This window comes from Agelaius phoeniceus, chromosome 25, assembly GCF_051311805.1.
Source record: "Agelaius phoeniceus isolate bAgePho1 chromosome 25, bAgePho1.hap1, whole genome shotgun sequence".
Lineage (NCBI taxonomy): Eukaryota > Metazoa > Chordata > Aves > Passeriformes > Icteridae > Agelaius > Agelaius phoeniceus.
Window position 1 is genome coordinate 4,881,361 of NC_135289.1, and position 19,884 is coordinate 4,901,244.

Sequence of the window (19,884 nt, forward strand, 5' to 3'; positions counted from 1 at the left end):
GGGAAGCACACGCACACACACACGTGTGCACCCACACTCATGGACACATGCACACACACATGCACACGCTCTCCTAGACAGAGAAAAACAATCCCCAGCCTAACCCAGACGCTGATTCAAAACAACTGTTGGGTCTGGCCACGCTGTCGGCTTTCCACTGCCTACAGCCTCCCACCGTGTGCAACCGTGGCTGAAAACCAGCAGGCAAACGCCGAAATTCCGAGTCAAAATTGCGTTTCACCTGGGGAAGGGCAGAAAAACTCTTTCTAGGCAGCAGTTCTGCCAGGAAAAGCCCCTCTCGCCGCTGGCAGCAAAGGATGCTCCCGGGAGGAGCCTGAAGCCCCTGGGCGCTGCCTGCGGGTGGATGGGGCTCCCCCAAGCAGGGCCAGGGGAGGGGGTGCCCGCAGCTGCCGGGGGGCTGCGGGGCAGGGCCGGGGGGCTGGTGGGTGTCTCCGGGAGCGGTGACTGAGCGAGGCGGTGCCAGGGCTGGGGGCGGATTTTTTGAGAAGAGCCTCAGCTCTTCAGAGCAGCGGCAGCCGCTGGAGGAGTTGGGCGGCTGTTGCTCCCTCTCCGCCCGGAGGAGGAGGAAGAGGAGGAAGAAGAGGCTTCGGCTGCCGCCTCTCGGATCCCCCCTCCCTCCCCCCTTTCCCCTTCCGCCCCACACCTTTATGGACGAGCGCCGGAGCTTGCTCTACTCTCCGGCCGCCTCCTCCGCCGGCCGGCAGCCGCGGGGCGGCTCCAGCAGCAGCCACCACAACCTGGGCTACACCGAGCAGCCGCCCCCCGCCGCCCCCCAGCCGGGCCCCGAGCAGCAGGAGGAAGAGGGCGAGGAAGGGGAGGAAGGCAGCATGACCGTGGTGGGAGGCGGCGGCGGCGGCGGCGGCGGGGACCCTTTGCTGGAGGAGCCCCAGCATCCCCCTGCGCTGCTCGGGGGGGAGCGCTACGATCAGCCCCCGGCGCCGGCCGTGCCCGCCGGGCAGCCCGCGGGCGCTGCGGAGCACGAGTGCTGCGAGCGCGTGGTGATCAACATCTCGGGGCTGCGCTTCGAGACCCAGCTCAAAACCCTGGCACAGTTCCCCGAGACGCTGCTGGGGGACCCCCGCAAGAGGATGCGTTACTTCGACCCCCTCCGCAATGAGTATTTTTTCGACCGTAACCGTCCCAGCTTTGACGCCATCCTCTACTACTACCAGTCGGGAGGGCGCATCCGGCGTCCCGTCAATGTCCCCATCGACATCTTCTCCGAGGAGATCCGCTTCTACCAGCTCGGGGAGGAGGCCATGGAGAAGTTTCGGGAGGACGAGGGTTTCATTCGGGAGGAGCAGCGGCCGCTTCCCGAGAAGGAGTTTCAGCGCCAGGTGTGGCTCCTCTTCGAGTACCCCGAGAGCTCTGGGCCGGCCCGAGGCATTGCCATTGTCTCTGTCCTGGTCATCCTTATCTCGATTGTCATCTTCTGTCTGGAGACCCTGCCTGAATTCAGGGATGACCATGACTATGAGGGAACTGGGGGCACCTTCGGGACAGGCGGCGGCCCTCTCCCACCTGATGTCTTCACCAACTCCTCATCCTCGCCTGCTTCCATGGTGTCATCCTTCACCGACCCTTTCTTTGTGGTAGAGACTTTGTGCATCATCTGGTTCTCCTTTGAGCTGCTGGTCCGTTTCTTTGCCTGCCCCAGCAAGGCCACCTTCTCCAAGAACATCATGAACATCATTGACATTGTGGCCATCATCCCCTACTTCATCACGCTGGGCACGGAGCTGGCTGAGCGGCAAGGCAATGGCCAGCAAGCCATGTCCTTGGCCATCCTCAGGGTCATCCGCCTCGTCAGGGTCTTCCGCATCTTCAAGCTCTCCCGGCACTCCAAGGGGCTGCAGATCCTGGGGCAGACCCTCAAGGCCAGCATGAGGGAGCTGGGCTTGCTCATCTTCTTCCTCTTCATCGGCGTCATCCTCTTCTCCAGCGCCGTCTACTTCGCGGAAGCCGATGACCCCAGCTCGGGGTTCAGTAGCATCCCCGACGCCTTCTGGTGGGCCGTGGTCACCATGACCACCGTGGGCTACGGGGACATGCACCCCATCACCATTGGGGGCAAGATCGTGGGGTCTCTGTGCGCCATCGCGGGCGTGCTGACCATCGCCCTGCCCGTGCCCGTCATCGTCTCCAATTTCAATTATTTCTACCACCGGGAGACGGAGGGTGAGGAGCAAGCCCAGTACATGCACGTCGGGAGCTGCCAGCACCTCTCGTCCAGCGAGGAGATGAAGAAGGCTCGCAGCAATTCCACCCTCAGCAAGTCCGAGTACATGGTGATTGAGGAAGGGGGGATCAACCACAGTGCATTCAAACAGGCTGCCTTTAAAGCAGGCAACTGCACAACAACAAACAATCCCAACTGTGTGAACATCAAAAAGATCTTTACGGATGTTTAAAACAAACCCAAACCAAACGAACAGCAACAAAATCTGAGGATGCGGTGAAACGATACCAATAATAATAATAATACCAATAATAATGCAAAGTGACTGTGTGTCGGTGTTGTGTGGAACATGCACCATCGTCGGTCCTGTGTGTGCCCTCGTTTTTATACCTTTATTTTTTTAGATCCTTCCTTTCTAAAGATCCAAAAGTAAAAGGATTTAAAATTCTCTGAAGAAGAGGACAGCTAAAGGGTAAAGAGAAGGAGGATGAAGACAAGCCACACTCACTGTCAAGACAGGTGTTTGTTCTGCAACGTGTTGCAGGGCTGCTTTGCTTTTTGGGCTTTTGGGGAACCTCTTGCTTTGCTCCTGAATTTCCCCCTCTCTCCCTAAGGGCAGTGTGTAGCCTATCTCCCTTCCATCACATAAGATAACTTGTTGGATTAACAAACTCGGACTGGGTGGAGGAACGAGGAAAGCATGAGGCAGAGTGTACTGGGAGGGGGCTGGGAGGAAATAACCATTTAATTCTGCAGAGAGTCTCTGTTACCACATCGTTAACTGATGCTTAATATTGAAACATGCGATGTGCCATTACGGGCACATCCCAGATTTCCTTTTTCTCCCCATTAGATCGTTTATGAAATTCTAATCTGGTCAGAGACCGAGTGCAATCGATGCTGATTTAAATAGAAAAAAACCCAAAACCTCCATAAGCCTTCGTTTTCTATTCTGGATTCCCTTTCCCCTGTAACCTGATGGAATTATTTCCTCCAATGTCAAATCTGCGGCCGTGCAGCGGGGATGTGTGCGGGAGGAGGGACACGAGAGGCAGCCTGGAATGTGGTCGGGAGCCGCCGGTGTCGGCACGGAGCGGGATCCACGACGGGCTCCTCGCTGTGCCTGGGAGCCTCCAACCCGCCCAGCCGGAGACAAAGGGATGTTTCCCCCTCGTTTTGCAATGCCTTTGGAGGAGATGCAGCCGCTTATCACCAGGAGATTAAAGTGGCGAACACGCCTTCCAGCGGAAGTCACTAATTCCGACCGGAGTGATGCAGTTGCCATGGTGACCATGGTTTCCTGGGAAACCCCCAAAGGTTGTCATGGCATCCCTTCTCCCATCCCCCTTGGTCCTTGCTCTTCCCGCAAAAAGCCTTTCCAGATGGTTCCAGCTCCTCCATCCCACAAGACATCGTGGCTCTGCACCCCCCTCCTGGTTCCTGTCCTGCTGCTCCTCCCGTGTGCCCAGCAAAGCATCCACAGGCAACAAGCGCCCCCAGATCCACCTGCCCCTCACCTGGGCACTGAAATCTGGGCATGGAGGTTCATCCTGCTCCACCGAGAACCACCCCAAACCCAGTGGGAGCTGGCACCGAGCAAGCTTGGCCGGGGAACCTCGGCAGCTTTGTGAAACAAGGGGGACAGTAAAAAAATCAGGATTGAAAAATGACCAAAAAATCCCTCTGGGAAAAATCACCGGCTTCATCTTCACATGTATGCCAGGGGCCATGGGACATCTGACGGGATCAGGTGAGCTCTGCACGCAATGGAGTCATAGTGTTGGGTTTTTTTTGGACCAACCCCATGCTTTCCACTGCTTACTTTTATTCTCCAGCTTATCCTGCCGCTCTCGGGTATTTTTATACACGTTAGATAAAGTGGGATCACATCCTAGAGCTCCTCTGATTGTATTTGCTTTTTAGTGCTGTGGGAGGAGGAAAACCCTGCTGCTTCTCTGCAGCTGGATTGCTTCACTTCTGTGCTAAAAAGGTGATTTCAGTGGTTTAGTGCTCCCATCCAGCCCCTGACACTGACACAGGCCAAAAGCAGCTTGGCCTCAAGAGCTTTGGCTGCAGCTCTGCTCAGTTTTGCTGGATTTTGGGTTTAAAAAAAGACAAATTCCTCTGAGGTAGCACATGGAACAGGCAGGCTGTTAAATACCTACAGCAAAGAGAAATTTGGCCCCAGCCTGTGAAGTCCCAGGGCTGTGGAGAGGGGGCCTTGTCCTGAGAGATCCTGGCCATGCCAAAATTGCAGTTTAGCTGGGATTTTTCCCAGACTCAGAAGGATCTAGATGGTTTGCAGCACCCTCCCTTAGCCACAGTCCATGAACCCAAGGAAAACATCAGAGCCCCTTCTTGGCTGCTGGGGTGTGATGGTTTTATTTGAGCTACCAGAGTTTTCATCAGCTGAGGGTCCAAGAGATGATCTTTAGTAGGGAGGTGCTCTGGAACATCATGGGAAGTTACAAACCTGAGATTCCTTGTCCAGAGTAACTGGGGTTCCTTGTCTGGGATAACTGGGAATACCTCAGTGTGCCTTTTCCCCAGGCTGCCAGTGGGCTGAAATGTCATTTCTGCCTACAAGCTCTCACTTTTTACTCTTATTCTCTTTCATTGTTATTAAATTTTATTGTTATTAAAGCTTTCCCACATGCCTGTTCCTAAAAGGAGGCTCTGAGTTTAAGAGCAGTGGAAACATGGCACTCAGGAGAGTTTGCAGAAGGGTTCTGCATTGGTGATTTCCCCATGGCAGCTGCACAGGGTAGGGAAACCACAGGTTCTTGAAATGGCACAGAACAATTTTCAGTTTCTCTGTCATCTAAAACGAGCAGAGCCCTTGCAGGTTGTTGGTTTGTTTTCCTGACTCCTCCCTGCCTGATTTTGTAGGAGCAGAGCAGTTTAAAAGGGATTTTATTGACAGCAAAAGATGCTTTATGGGAGAGGTGACAAGGAAACCTCTTCACCCATTGGGATAAAAGGCAGTTTGGCTCTGGTAAAATTCCAGAAGGGTTTGGGTGGGAAGAGACCTTAAGGATCATCCAGTGCCACCCCTGCCATGGCAGGGACACCTTCACTGTCCCAGGCTGCTCCAAGCCCTGTCCAGCCTGGCCTTGGGCACTGCCAGGGATCCAGGGGCAGCCACAGCTGCTCTGGGCAGACAATATCTGACCTAAATCTCCCCTTTTTCACATTCAGAAAAATACTTTTCAGTACTGAGTGGTATCACTGAAAGACAAAAATTCACTGCTTCTGTCTTTTAGATACACCCCCAAAAGTGGAAGTGGAAAACTGGGGATATCCTTTGGATGTTCTGCCCTCTCTGCATCCTCTCTCTGCTGTCTCATGGGTGCCATTCAGTGAGAGAACCTGAGCCACCTGAGCCCCCTGCTCTAGTGGAAGGTGTCCCATGGCAGGGAGCTGGGACTGGATGATCTCTAAGGTCCATTCCAACCCAAACCATTCGGTGACTCTGAGAAATGCCTTGTGTTCTGTGGTCTGCAGCTCCTCTGGCACTGGCTGCTGCACGTGTTGTGCCAGGAATTGGAGAGATCCCTGAACCCCTGGGCTCTCCACAGCCAGCTGCTGTTTGAGTGGCTCTGCTCTCCTGCCCCATTAGGACAAGGCAGCGTTTCAGCAGCCTCTGGGGATTCCAGAGGAGCCTGGGCTGCGTTGGGCTGGCCTGTCCCTAATGTGCTTAGAGGGGCAGCATTAGGGGATTAGCATCAGTGTGAGGCAAAGGGCTCGCCCAGACCCGGCTGATTGCACTAAATGGAGGAAAGGGTCTTACCCCAGGCTCTGCTGATGCTGCCCAGCACCCCAAGGGCAGGGGAGCAGGGTCCCCACAGCTCTGGGCAATCCCTGGTCTCCACAGCCATGTCCCTTTGTGCTGCCACCTGAGAGACACAGGACACTGAAGGATGGGAGTGAGGGGGGAAGAGGCAGCTCCCAGCCCTGGTGCCTTCAGTTTATCACAGACTCACAGAAAGGTTGGGGTGGAAAACAACCTTAAAGAACATCTTGTTCCAACCCCCACACAGGGGCACCTGTGCTGCAGAGCCTTGTACCTCCTGTTTTCTCTTTCACACACTGCTGTCAGTCTCCCTTTCCTTCTGCCTGTATTTTAGGATCCATTCCCCTGTTTCCAGTCTCCCTTTCCTTCTGCCTGTATTTTAGGACCTGTTCCCCTGTCTCCATTCTCCCTTTCCCTCTGCCTGTATTTTAGGACCTGTTCCCCTGTCTCCAGTCTCAGTTTCCCTCTGCCTGTATTTTAGGATCCATTCCCCTGTTTCCAGTCTCAGTTTCCCTCTGCCTGTATTTTAGGACCTGTTCCCCTGTCTCCAGTCTCAGTTTCCCTCTGCCTGTATTTTAGGATCTAATCCCCTGTTTCCAGTCTCCCTTTCCCTCTGCCTGTATTTTAGGATCCGTTCCCCTGTTTCCAGTCTCAGTTTCCCTCTGCCTGTATTTTAGGACCTGTTCCCCTGTTTCCAGTCTCCCTTTCCCTCTGCCTGTATTTTAGGACCTGTTCCCCTGTTTCCAGTCTCAGTTTCCCTCTGCCTGTATTTTAGGATCTAATCCCCTGTTTCCAGTCTCCGTTTCCCTCTGCCTGTATTTTAGGATCCGTTCCCCTGTTTCCAGTCTCAGTTTCCCTCTGCCTGTATTTTAGGACCTGTTCCCCTGTTCCCAGTCTCCCTTTCCCTCTGCCTGTATTTTAGGACCTGTTCCCCTGTTTCCAGTCTCAGTTTCCCTCTGCCTGTATTTTAGGATCCATTCCCCTGTTTCCAGTCTCCCTTTCCCTCTGCCTGTATTTTAGGACCTGTTCCCCTGTTTCAGCCCCGGATGCCTCCTTGAAACACATCCTTGGTGCTGGAGGGTGCAGCAGCCATAACCTGGCCCCTCCACTTGGTGCTTTGACACCATCACCTTTTTCTCCTGCTTCTTTGCCCTCTTTTTTTTGTGTGTTTTCAGGCCTGAGCTCCTCCAAAAGGTTCTGTTGTTCTCCAGCACAATAGATGCCCTTCGGGTGCCTGGGGTATCCATCCCACCCCACGTGTGGACACAGACAAGGGCTGCAGATATCTCTTTCCTCCAGGAGGGTTAAATTTCCTCCCAGGCAATTGTTCCTGCTCCATGCCTTGACAAAAGAAGCCGGTTTTGTTTTTAATCCCCAGTTTATGGACAATTAAGCAGCGGCAAAGGGCAGACAAGCGCTTTCCCCGGCAGAATGGAAGGAGCCAGCCTGGGTCATTGCTCCGAAGTGGTCTCTACTGCAGGGATGCACACAAGGAAAGGGTGTTTGGCAGTGCTTGGCTTGTACGGGGAGCGTTGTGTGTAAAATCCGTTTAATTGTGTAGTTTGGAGCCCTCTCCTGCCAAGCTTTTAAAATATGCATATCTTGGTGCGAGCACACGGAGGCTCCACCGCCGCCCGAGGGAAGCAGGGCTTGGCTTTCCCTGCTTTTAAATGCTTCAGCAAACGATCTCTGGGCAGGCTGCAAAGCTGGCAGTGCAAACAGGCAAATGGGGTTTAACTGTGCCTTATTTTGCCCTTCAGTCTCAGTTCTGTGTGTACCTGGCAGGAGAGCTCAGTGTCCCAGCATCCTCCTACAAGGGCAGTCATATGAGGGACTTGTTTCCCAGGGAGCAGGGAAATAAGGGATTTCTGGACATTATATGATCTTTGTAATAGATTATGTTTAAGGTCCCTTCCAACCCAAAGCATTTGATGGTTTGATGGTCACAGGGTGCTCTGGGCAGGGCCATATCCTGGGAATTCTCACTCCTCTGGAGCTGCTGCTGCTCCCCTGCACCCTCCCTGCTCTGGGTCCCTTGGCTGGCCTTTGGGGTGTTGTTCAGCTGGAGGATGAGTTAAGGGTGAGATGTTGGTGCCTTTCCCCATTTCCCTGGGTGCTGTTTGCAAGGCTGAGTCCAGGCAATCCTGATGGGTGCATCAGCCCTGTCCCTGTGCCAGAGGTGAGAGGTGGGCACTGAGCACGGAGGGATGGAGCTCTGTGCTTCTTTTGCTGGAAACAGACCTGGGCACGTGGCCATCACCACTGTGAGGAGGACACTTGGGGGTTGTTTTGGATGCCCTGAGGAGCCTCATCCGAGCTGGGAATCGCTTGTCCAGCAGTGGAGGGTGTTTGACCCATTTCAGGAGGTTCCTTAGGTCAGAAATGAGACTGGCACCAGGAGGAGCATCCAGTCCCAGCTGTGCCTTAGGGCAGAGCCATCCCCAGCAGGGACACATTCACTGCCTGGGGATCCCTGCAGAGGGTCCCAGCCCCAGGGATCCCTGCAGAGCAGCCCCAGCTCCATCTCCAGGCCCTCCCAGCTCTTCCTCATGGTGAACCTCTGCTGGCCCCACTCTGGTTGAGCCTGGGATGCCATGGAGAGCTCTCGCTCCATGCTTGGCACAGGCTGGTGGGTGATGCTGTCCCTGTCCCAGGGCTGTTTGTCCCCTCGTGTTGGCTGCTCCCTGCTGGGAAGGTGTCAAAGGTCCTGCTCTTTGTCACTCAGCGAATCCCAGTTGGTGCTCCTGAAAACCATCCCGTGTGTGGAAGAGCTGGAGCCCTTCTATCCCCGATTCTGGCAAAACTCACCACAAACATAAACCCCGTGAGCCTCTCTGGGCTTTTCCTTCCACGATTAACGTGCTGCTCTGACACCCACAGGGCTCAGGGTCTGTCTGTGTCTCATCAGGGTCTGTCTGGGTCTCATCACCGCTCAGAGCCTGAATTTCCAGTGCTGAGGGTGCTCGGCAGCAGGGCAGGGAATCCTCCCCGCATGAGCATCCCCGCAGGGCACCGTCACTTTGCTCCTCCTTATCAACCAAGACACGCTCAAATCAATTCGAACATGTCTCCCATCTCCTTCAGCTCCTCGCTGGAGCCAGGAGGAGCTGGAATTCTCCCCCCTGATCGCTGCTTTTCCGTGCTCAGAGCAGGAGCAGCCGTTCCCTGCTGGCTCCGTGCACTCATCGTGAGAGCCCCGGCTCAGCCGCACCGACGGCAGCAGGCGCTGCTGGGTTTGTTTAGGAATGATTCATTTCCTTCAGACTTGTGATTCCGATGCTTTTCTGAGCGTGCTGGAGCTCTGCTGCTTTGCTCCAGTGGTCGCATTTCATTTTTAGCATCTCTGAACACGCTGGCTGGGCGGGCTGGGGTGGGATGTGTGTGGAAGATGAGCCCGTGGCCCCTCTGCTCACCCCAGCAAGGCTGCAAAGTGCATCAGGTTTATTTTGAGGCTGGCCAGCCCAGCTGCTTTGCTTTGCTCCCTCCAAAGCACAACAACATCTTCCCTGCATCCTCATCATCCTCGCACCCTCGTTATCCCTGCGGCTTCATTCCCGCATGGAGGATGAAAATCCTTTGGGGTTTCCTCACGGCTTGCTCAGTGCTGGCAGCAGGATCGGGGCTTGCAGCAGGGTCTGTGCTTGGGGCGTTGCTCCACGGGAAGCTGAAGGCTGGGAGGGAGGAGGGAGGGGATGAGCACACACTTTGCAAACTGTTTTCTGCGTTTGCAGAGGGCTCCGTTTGCTCTTGGGCCCCTTGGTGCAAGGAAGGAGCTGTGCACAGAGCGGGCAGGGGGTGATGCTGGCACCTGCAGGAGGTTTGGGTTGGTGCCCCAGGGAAATGTGTCCCTGCTCCCTCTGTGAGCTCTGTGGGATTTGCTCCCTGGGCTCCTCTGTGCCTCAGTTTCCCCACCCACCTGTAAATGGCACCAAGCAGCTTCAGGAGGTGTTTGCAATGAAACTCCTGGGGAAGGAAGAGGCAGCTTTGAAACGTGGAGCGAGGAGTGAGGACTCCTCCAAAGGTTTTATGGGATTCAGCTTTCTTGAGGCTGAAAAAGCCTGCAGACCCTGCCCTGGGTACCCCAATAATCCCAGTTAATTCCCTTGGCTGGAGGGAAGCCTGAGGTTTCACACAGCCTCCCAAGCTGCCAGCTCTGCCTTCAGCTCCCCACCAATATCCTCCTCTCCTGTGATTCCTTCACTCTGCATTTTCCCTTTCCCACCCTTCTGGCCCATTTCTCCTGAAAGCTCTGTGAATTTAGGGTTGAGAACCCTCTTCTCCCTCCTTGCTGGTCTCTGCTCGGAGCTGCCCCTGTGTCTCTGTAACAATTTAACCTCACACTGGTGCATTGTGTCAGGAACCAGACATAAGAAATTTGGGCTTAGAAATGGCCCTGGCTGCTGGGATTTTGAGTTTTCACTAGGGACAAGGAAGGAGTTGTAGCATTGAATGTTTGAGGGCTTCTCTACCTCTGTCTGTGCCTCAGTGGGTGCAGGTGCCTGAATGATATTCCACACTTTAAATCCCTCAGAATTAAGGCAGGAAATCTTCTTTCTGCAGCATCAGAAACAAGCTTGGGCTGTTCTCTCCCAGGGCTGGGCATTTTCAGGGATGTGTCTCCCATCCTGGTTGCAGGATGCTCTGAGAAAGCACAGGGAGGAGTGAGTGGGGAATGGCACCTGGGTCCAGCTGGGTTCCTCACCTGGGACATCTCCTGGGAATTTTGCTTTATTGCTCAATTTTCTTGTCCATCAGCCATGCAATTCCCTTGGAGGAGGGCATTACACAAGCACCTTTATCAGCCAAGTCTGGGACTCAGTCAGAGATATCAGTTAATTTGATAAGATCTGTTTTCTCAACAGAAAACCTGTGTTGATTGGCATCAATTAAATCTTCCTCTTTGATTCTGTATTAAGACTCTCAGCCATTTCATCACATTGTTTGGGATCAGTGACAGATGGCCAGACACATCATTTTTGCAGGTCACTTTGTTTATCCCTTAAAAAGCCGTCCCAAACAGGAGCTGCTTTCCAGTGCTCTGGAAGGACTCAGGAGATGCTCAGTACTTGCACTCCCAGGAGCTGCTTTGCCAGCTCTGAGTGTTTAGATGGAAGCTGTTTGGCTCAGTCAATTTAAAAACATCTAATTTTTATGGCTGCTGTTTAATATCCTCTATTTCTCTCGGGATGGAGAGGATTTCCTCACTCCTGAAGACATCTGGATCCCTTCAGGAGCTGGAGCAGTGATAGCTCCTGAATGATCCTGACTTCTCACTCCCACTCACTGGATCCAGAGGAATAACACCATTGTTAGGCTGAGGGTTTGGCATTTCTTTCTTCCCTGGCAAGGATACAGCTTGGACAGGCTCCAGGTACCCCAAGCACTGCATTATTTGCCTGGTGGGAATTAAAATTGTTATTTAATACCCTGGGGTACCCCAGGGTACCCCAAAACACTGCATTATTTGCCTGGTGGGAATTAAAATTGTTCCTTAACACTTCATGTGCAGAGTCCCCACTCCACCACCACCTTCTTGCCCAGTGGCATTTCCTGGGCTCAGGATTCTGCTTGGGTCTAAGTTGTGTATTTATTTATTCATTTATTCACTGAGTGTGTAATGCTCCAGTGATCCCTGAGGATCCTGGCAGTTTGGAGCCCTTGCTGGCTGCCAGGTGGGAGGGGTTTAATCCCCAGCAAACCCAGTGCAATAAAGCAGAAAGCCCTGTTAGCTTCAGCCAGGAATGGCCCTGCTGGCACTGCAGGATAAGCTGGTGCTTGAACAACTGCCTGGGATCCTTGCTCAGAGCACTGAGCCCCTCTGGAAGCTCATTTCCCAGTGCTGCACTGCCTCACAAGGGGATCTTTGCTGCTGCCAGGGATTCCCACCTCTTTCCTTTCTCTGCTGGATTTTAGCATCCCTGTGGCACCATTCCTACATCCCCATGTCCTCATCATCCCTGCAGATGCATCCTCAGCATCCCCGTATCATCATCATCATCATCATCATCATCATCCCTGTATCCTCATCCCCCCTGCAACTTCATCTCTGCAATTTCATCATAGCTTCATCATAATCATCCCTGCACATGCATCCTCAGCATCCCTGTATCATCACCATCATCATCATCATCATCATCATCCCTGCATCCTCATCCCCCTGCAACTTCATCTCTGCAATTTAATCATAGCTTCATCCTCATCATCCCTGCAGATGCATCTTCAGCATCCCCATATCATCATCATCATCATCATCATCATCATCATCATCATCATCATCATCATCATCCTTGTATCCTCATCCCCCTGCAACTTCATCTCTGCAATTTCATCATAGCTGCAGCATCATCATCCCTGCATCCTCATCATCCCTGCAACTCCATCATAGCCACATCTTCATCATCCCTGCTACTTCAGCCCTGCAACATCACCATCCCTACATCCTCATCATCCCTGTAAATGCATGCTCATCAACCCTGCAATCCCTGCATCCTCATTATCCCTGCAACTTCATCCCTGTAACTTCATCTGCAATTTCATCACAGCTGCAACATCATTCTCCCTTGCAGCCTTATCAGCCCTGCAACATCATCAGCCCTGCATCCCCATTGTCCCTGCAACATCTTCCCTGCATCCTCATCATCCCTGCATCCCCTTTATCCCTGCAACTTCATTCCCACATCCTCATTATTGCTGCAGCTTCATCTCTGCAACATCTCCATCCCTGCATCCTGATGCCTGCAGCATCCCGAGGGAGGGTCTCTCCCTCCTCAGTGCATGGATCCCACCTGGCAATCTCCATCCTGCCTCTCCCTTTGGGGAAAACAGGCTGATTTTCGGGGCTGAGCTGGGACCAGGCAGGTCCTGGTGCCTTGGGCTGGGCTCTGGGCTGTGACTGCAGCTCCTCCCAAACTTTCCCTCATCAGCAGCTGCTGATGAAGGACCCAGCTCAGACAATCTGGCCTGGGCAGCTGGGATGCTGCAGTTGCCATGGTGTGAAGTAAAGGCAGAACATGGACTTTTTGGAAGATGAGAGGGTTAAAAACAGTTGCCTGAAATTTCTAGAAATTGTAGTGTCTCAAAGACAGAGCAGAGCATCTCCCTGTACAAGTCAGTCCCTTGAGTGTTGTGCAATTCTGGCACTACAGAATTTGGGGGAGTTTTTGAGCCCTTTTCTGGACACCCCCATCCCCAGATCAAAATGGAATTTTGGGTTGTGCTCTGTGAGTGACTCCACAGTCCAAGCTCTGGGAGTGGGATCAGCCCTGGCTCCTCCCAGCACCTGGACTGGATTTATAAATTCAACCAGTTGCTCAATATCTCATGAATTACATCAGCTCAGAACAAACTCAACTTGATTAAGATAAAAACATGAGGAAAACCCACTTGGCACTAATTATTCTGGGTTTGGAACTTGCCGTTAATGTGAGATAACAGTTAATAACAAGAATAAATTTAATGAATCTTTTTCCTATCTTTAGCTCACTTTAGACTGTGTGGCATCTAGTCCATTAAAGAATTTAATTAGAAAATTTTCATTTCTCCTTCGTGGGAAATGGAGTTGGGAATTTGTCAGGGGGGAACCAAAGTGCAACTTCTCTTCCACTTTATTTGCAACAAAAGGAACCTGTTCTTGTTTTCCAAAGCAGGCTGTGCATAAAAGTGGTTCTTTGCTTTGCCCAACAGATCACAGAAGAAGTTTTGAAATGAAGACCTTCAGGACTGTGTTGAGAAGTAAAACATCTCCAAGGAAAGGACAAATATCCCAAACATCCCAAACATCCCAACATCCCAACACGGTGACCAACGCTGCCGTGGACCCCGCTGACAGAGGGCCTGTCCTCCCCAGCTAAACCCAGTCCATATTTCATATATATGTATTTATATATGGAATATTCCCCACTTTATCTGTGTTTTCTGACAAGTGCTTTATGTGGAAGGGAACATCTTTGGAGCCAGATTATCTTCAACTCATGTGCAATATAACAGGACTGAGCAAAGCCAGGAGAAAGGAGGAGGAGAGGTGGAAGTCACTTGGACATAATTTCAGTATTTTTTAATATTGTTTAAAAAAAAATCTCTTGAAAGATGAAGCAACCAGAAAGGAAATGTTAAGCAGAGCTGCTAAAACTCAGTCCAAGTGTTTTCTTGGGGTGGGAGGGAGTGGGGGGAAATTTGGTTGCTGTCGCTGTTCCCTGGCGAAGGCCACGGGCTGTTCTCAGCTCTTTGAGAATCATTCCTGTTCCATTTTTCTCACTTTCCTGGAAATGCCCTTTATAAGTAGCTCTGTACTGTACCAAAGGCTGTGATTTACTTTAAGTCCTTATTTAGAAAGAAACATCTCTGCTGGTGCTGAGGAAAAGGGTGTCGAACAGTTGTGCCTTGCTATCAGGATCACTCCACAAAAAAATAAGGAAAAATTGAATTTCCAGGGTAGAAAAGGTCTAAAAACCCAATTCTTGGCTGACCATGCTCCTCCTTCCTTTCATGAGAGCCTCTCTGCCTTTGTCTGCACTTCCACAGTACCCCAGTCTTGTGGGAATTTTGTAGTGTTGCCTTGCTAATTCTGTAATAATTGGGAATTCCATCCCTCCTTTGTCTGTTGCTATTTCATTTTGCACATTGAGGTTTTTGGTGGAAGGTTTAGAGCTGTGGGTTGCCCATACTGGGCTGGGAAGCTCTTAAAGCTGGGCTTTCTACAACCTCACTGTGTTTCCTAGGAGTGCACAGATCAATATTATCCTGATGCCACGAGATAAATGATGTGCAAAGGGATAAATGGTCTGCAAAGGGATAAATGATGTGCAAAGGGATAAATGATGTGCAAAGGGATAAATGCAAATGGCAGAGGGGTTGATGGTCTCTCCTGCTTCTGGCTTCTCCTTTTCCCCCTGCCCAGCTTCATCACCTACTGATGCTGCCTCCATCCCAGCCTGGGGACTGAAACCCTCCCAGCTCAGCCTCCAACAGAGGAGCAGAGTGAAACTTGGAACAGCGTTGGATTTAAGGTTGAAAATTGATTTGGAGGGACTCAGATGAGCACGGGAACCTCTTTGTCTGCATTGCAATAATTCCCTGGGAACGGTTTGGGAATGTTAATTTGGACTGGACAGAACCAGGTGAGCTGGAGCTTCCTCTGAAGCAGAGGCTGCTCAAGGGGAGGTAACAGGAACCAAAATTATTGTGTGTGAAGCAGACCCTTGAGCTGATGCTGCTGATTGTCTTTGGTGCCCAAGGACCAGCCTCAAGGTCCCCACCAAGGTGGAGAAGGACCACTCTTCCAGAGGGAAGCACCAAAACCTGGATCCTTCCCCCAGTGGAGTTGTTTGCCCGCATTTCACCCAGAACATCCACAGGAGACACAGCCCCAGGGAGGATGCACTGAAAGCAACCCCTGGAAGGAAGGCTGGAAATAGGAAAACTTGGGAATGTACAAGGCAAAGCAGCCACCAGTCTGCACCACATTTCTTGCAGAAGAGCTTTGAAGACAAACAAGAACCCTGCACAAAAACTTCAGCTGAAATTTGGGTTGAGAAATTCCCTTAACACTGGGGAACGATGTGAGTCTTACAAGGAACGCGTTGGCTTTGGTGAGGTTGTGTTTATTTTGTTTGTTTTATAAACACAGATAATTTCTTGGCTGGAATTCCTCCCCCTGCCACGGCAGGTGCACCTCTGGTGGTGGAGACCTTGCTCCTGGCAGAAGGGCTTGGGGGCCCAAACACAGAAATCTCCAGGGCTCTGCACAGGTGCAGGTTGGGCAGAATGGCCTGAGAGGGTGAAAAGAAGAAAAGTGTTAAACCCAGCAGCTTTAGTCAATTTAATCAGTTGGAGAATGAAGAGCAAATATGGATCTGGCTCTCAGTAGGACATTGCTCCTCTTGCATTTATTCCCAGCATGGAAGAAACCCCGTGGCTGAAGCTGTGGGTGAATGGAGGAGAAAGGGCTGGTGCTGCTGGCACCTGGATTTACCACGGCTTTAACAGCAGAGGGAGATTGGGATGGGGGACCAGGATGGCTGGAAGACCTCATGGAGCAGCTCCCTGAGCCCACAGAGAGGAGCAGGGGGTGCCAAGGCTGGGCAGGGATGCCGGGGAAGGTGAAACGAGGCGCGGTGTGAAATCGATGCGCTGCGAAAGCCGCCCGCACAAATTACAGCTAATTAGAGCAGTGGCTCTCATTAACTTGGTTTGGCCGTGCCCTGCCCGGGGGGACAGCCCAAGAGGGAGCTTCTCCACGGGATCTTCCCATAAATTGTTCCTCCAAATCCCCGGGGCTGTGGCAGCGGCCGGGAGCTCAGCGTTTGTGCCCCTCCGGGTGTCCCTCCCCTGTCCCTGTCCCTGTCCCTGTCCCTGTCCCTGTCCCTGTGTCCCCTGCCTGTCCCACCCCAGCACTGAAATCAATTATTGCTCGGGCCATAGAATCTCAGAGACCTTAAACGACCCCTTTGAAAAGACCAGGGGAAGTCCCCGGTGTTTGGGGTGAGGGCTGGAATTCCCAAGTGCTCCTCCCCATCGCCATGGAGGGAGCTGCTGGCAGGCTGGGGGAGATGGAGCTGCCCTTTTTTGGGACATCTCACCACCCAAACCCCGCAGGAGCTGTGAAACACATTTGTTTGCAGCCTCCCTGCAGCGTGACAGGTTCTCAGTGTGCTCTTGAGCCTGCAAAGGAGAAGGAACAAAGCTTTAGCAGCTCTGAAATCATCAGAGACTGACCCCAAACCCACTTTTCCATGACCCCAAACCCACTTTTCCACCGCCCTGGTGGGTTTGGGCTGCCAACAGCCAAACCCCCATGAAAGGAGGGGGACCCCAGGCTGCCCACACAGGTAAGGGCACATTAACAGGAGGAGAATTGATTTTCTGGATTGCAGCACAGACCTGGATCTTGGGAAGCCCTGGTCCCAAAGGTGTTATATTTAGTTTCTTTTGGAACATGATCTAGTAGCCCTTAAAATGAGGGATAGAATGTATCAGTACTAAAGTTATTTTTATTTTTCACCAGTGTTACAGAGAGCTTTTTTATGATGTGTGTGTGTGTGTGTGTGTAACATAATTATACCTCGTCTGTTTTCAGTAGCCACTTGTTACAGCATCTCTCTGTTAGGGCTCAAAACTGTATTTTGATTATTAAAGTGGTGGGAAAACCCATCCCCACCTCCCAACCATCTCACACTGATGACAATCTTGCCAAATTCCACCTCTCCTCGGTGTTGTACGTTCTGTCGCTCCATGCTCTCGGGTTCCTCGTGCTTGGTCGCTGAGCCAGCTGGGTGTTCATGTGCTTTTCCACAATAATTGAGAGTTTGATAGTCTCTACCTGTCAGTCCAGTGTATTGATCTGTGTTGCCACCACCCTGAGCCCAGCCTGGTGTGTGTTGCAGATAACCATCGTGGCAGGGCTGCGCTTGGCAAGGGAAGACAAATTAAAAATGTATCCAGTCGATTAAAAAAAAAACAAAAAAAAAAAAAAAGGAAAAAAGGCAGCGATTTAATGATGGCTGACATCAAGAGAAGATCCAAAAAATAGCGTGCTTTGATTCCCATAATCATCCCAAGGCAGGCTGCTCATCTTTATTCATAGCCCTTCAAAGCCGCGCTCCCAGATGCCGGAGCAGCTCGGAGCTGTCGTGCTCAGACGGGGCTCTTTAGACTCTGAACACGCACCAAACCCTTCCCCTTTTAATTTTAGGGTGCAATTAAAGTGATGAGAGCTCTGCTGTTGGCTCTGTGCTGGCACAGAGGCAGGAAAAGAGGATCTGGGGAGCTGGGCTGGTGTGGGGTCACGTAAAGCCGCTTCTTTTAATGACATGTTTTAAGCTGGTTTAAGAAGGCAGCAAAATTAGAAAGCAAAAGATCTCCAAAAGTGTTTCAGGACACCACAAAGGTTCAGGGGACACAGCACAGGGACAGGGCTTAGCAGTGAGGCTGGAATGGGTTGTTGGAGGCAGTGAGGGAATACTGGGAAGCTGCTCTGCCCTGCTGGATTTGGGGGAAAAGTCGGGATTTGCTGAGGGTGCCCCGTCCCTGGCAGTGTCCAAGGCCAGGCTGGATGGAGCTTGGAGCAGTCTGGGATGGTGGAAGGTGTCCCTGCCCATGGGAGCAGGATGAGCTGTCCCTTCCAACCCGAAGCACTTTGGGATTCTGTTAATTTGTGATTCTGTAATTCCTGCAGTCCCACCCCAGCCTCCAGCCCCTTTCCACAGGCAAACCCCTGCAGGACTGACACCTCAGAATCCAACCTCGAGCGTGCTGCAGGCTTCATTACCTCACACACTCGGGTGTTTTTTGAGCCAGCTGTTCAAATGCTGTTATTGCTACTGAATCCTTTTAAAATTAAGGAATTTCTGAGATGGAGTTTTTCTTCCCTGAGTGCTCCCCTCTCTCCTGCATTGCCCAATCCAGCTGGAAGTCTGTGTCTCAGCCTGAGATTAAAGCCAAGTAGCAGCTCTGGGTGAATTAAATTACACATTCTAATCCCCATATTTTCCACCAGCCTCTGATACAGGTAAATTATGTTTCTTTTTCCCATTTTTCCTGCTTGGTCCACAATGATGTCATCAGTGCACCTGTAAAGGGAATGGCCTGAGATTGTTCTGACTGGTGTTGTCCATATCACAGCTCTGACCTCTGCAAGGCCAGGCACTGCTGCTGGGGTTTAAATGCATCATTCCTATTCCAGAGGATGATTTCACAGCAGGAAAATTTGCCTGGCAACACCCAAGTCATGGATAGAGCTGGAATTGTGAATCAAGAGGTATTAAGTGGAAATGTGGTCAGGAAGTGCCTGAAATACTGGAATTTTAATGTAAAACCTGTGTTGGCTGCCACATCCCCTGTGGTGCCATTGGTGCACTGAAATTAGACCTGGGTATCCCCAGTGCTCAGGTCTTGCAGGAAAATCCCCCTCACTGCTTTCCATGGAGGAAAGGGACTCCATGGCTGAATTTGGCACCTTGCAAGGGGAACAGGCTCTTAATTCATCACCTCAGACCCCAAAAGGTGGCAAAAGGGAGGTTTTGCATCATCCTCCAGCACAGCAGCAGCTCTTGATTTCCCATCCTTTACTATGCAACTGATTTTCATGGAATCTTCCCAGGATGGAGATGGCTGGATATAGTTTTGACTTTGCTTTCCTTCCTTCACATGTGCAAGTGGGTAATGCAGAAATGTTTCCATGACTGTCTCACCTGGGCCGTGCACTGGGTCTGTGAGCAGTGAAATGTTGGGAAATTCTGTGTAAATCTGAACTTGTCTGTATAAATCTTGACTAATCAGTGCCACAGGAGCGATGCAATTTTGAACTGGAGATGTTAATGCAGTCTTGTTACTCTGAGTTCATTTAAAATTCTGGTTTTTCCAGTGAGCTGTGTTGCAACTGTTTAAAACTTGTTTTTTTATACCAGTCTGATGCTAAAACCAGCTGCTGCATCCCCTTGTCCTGGTGACTCCACCATGGTGTGGGCCTTGTGTTCAGTTTCTGGTTAAAAAAAAGTGATTTTTTTTCAGTTGCGTGATTTTTTTACCTGATGTTGAATTTATTTTTAATTTTTTTTTTTCTCATTAGAACTTGAAACTGTTCTTTCATACACAAAATTCAATAAAACAGCTGAACTGCAGCGTGTGGTGTTTGATACTGAAGGGGGTGAAGAGGAGATGCTGGGATGTGTGAGGATGAAGTTTGAGGAGTGTCCCCTAATGTCAACTCCTTTTTCAGGATTAAATAATCTGAAATTTAATGCCATTCACAGGAATCAAATTCACCCTGCTAGAGAAATAAAATCCTGGGGTAAAACCTGCACATTTCCAGCATCCCACCCAGCCACCTGGACTGAGGAAGCTCCAGGCAAACCCTTAAAATTTTGATGATGTGTCACAAGAAGGGATGTCACCA

General features: G+C 51.4%; 1 protein-coding gene across 1 annotated transcript; it reads left to right on the forward strand.

Moving 5' to 3' along the window:
- The first annotated feature begins 485 nt into the window (after nt 1–485).
- Nucleotides 486–19,609, forward strand: LOC129130375 (potassium voltage-gated channel subfamily A member 3). Its single transcript, XM_077190663.1, has 2 exons — nt 486–3,950; nt 13,677–19,609. The coding sequence occupies exon 1, from the start codon at nt 669–671 to the stop codon at nt 2,430–2,432; it is 1,764 nt and encodes a 587-aa protein (XP_077046778.1). The 5' UTR covers nt 486–668; the 3' UTR covers nt 2,433–3,950; nt 13,677–19,609.
- The last annotated feature ends 275 nt before the right edge of the window (nt 19,610–19,884 follow it).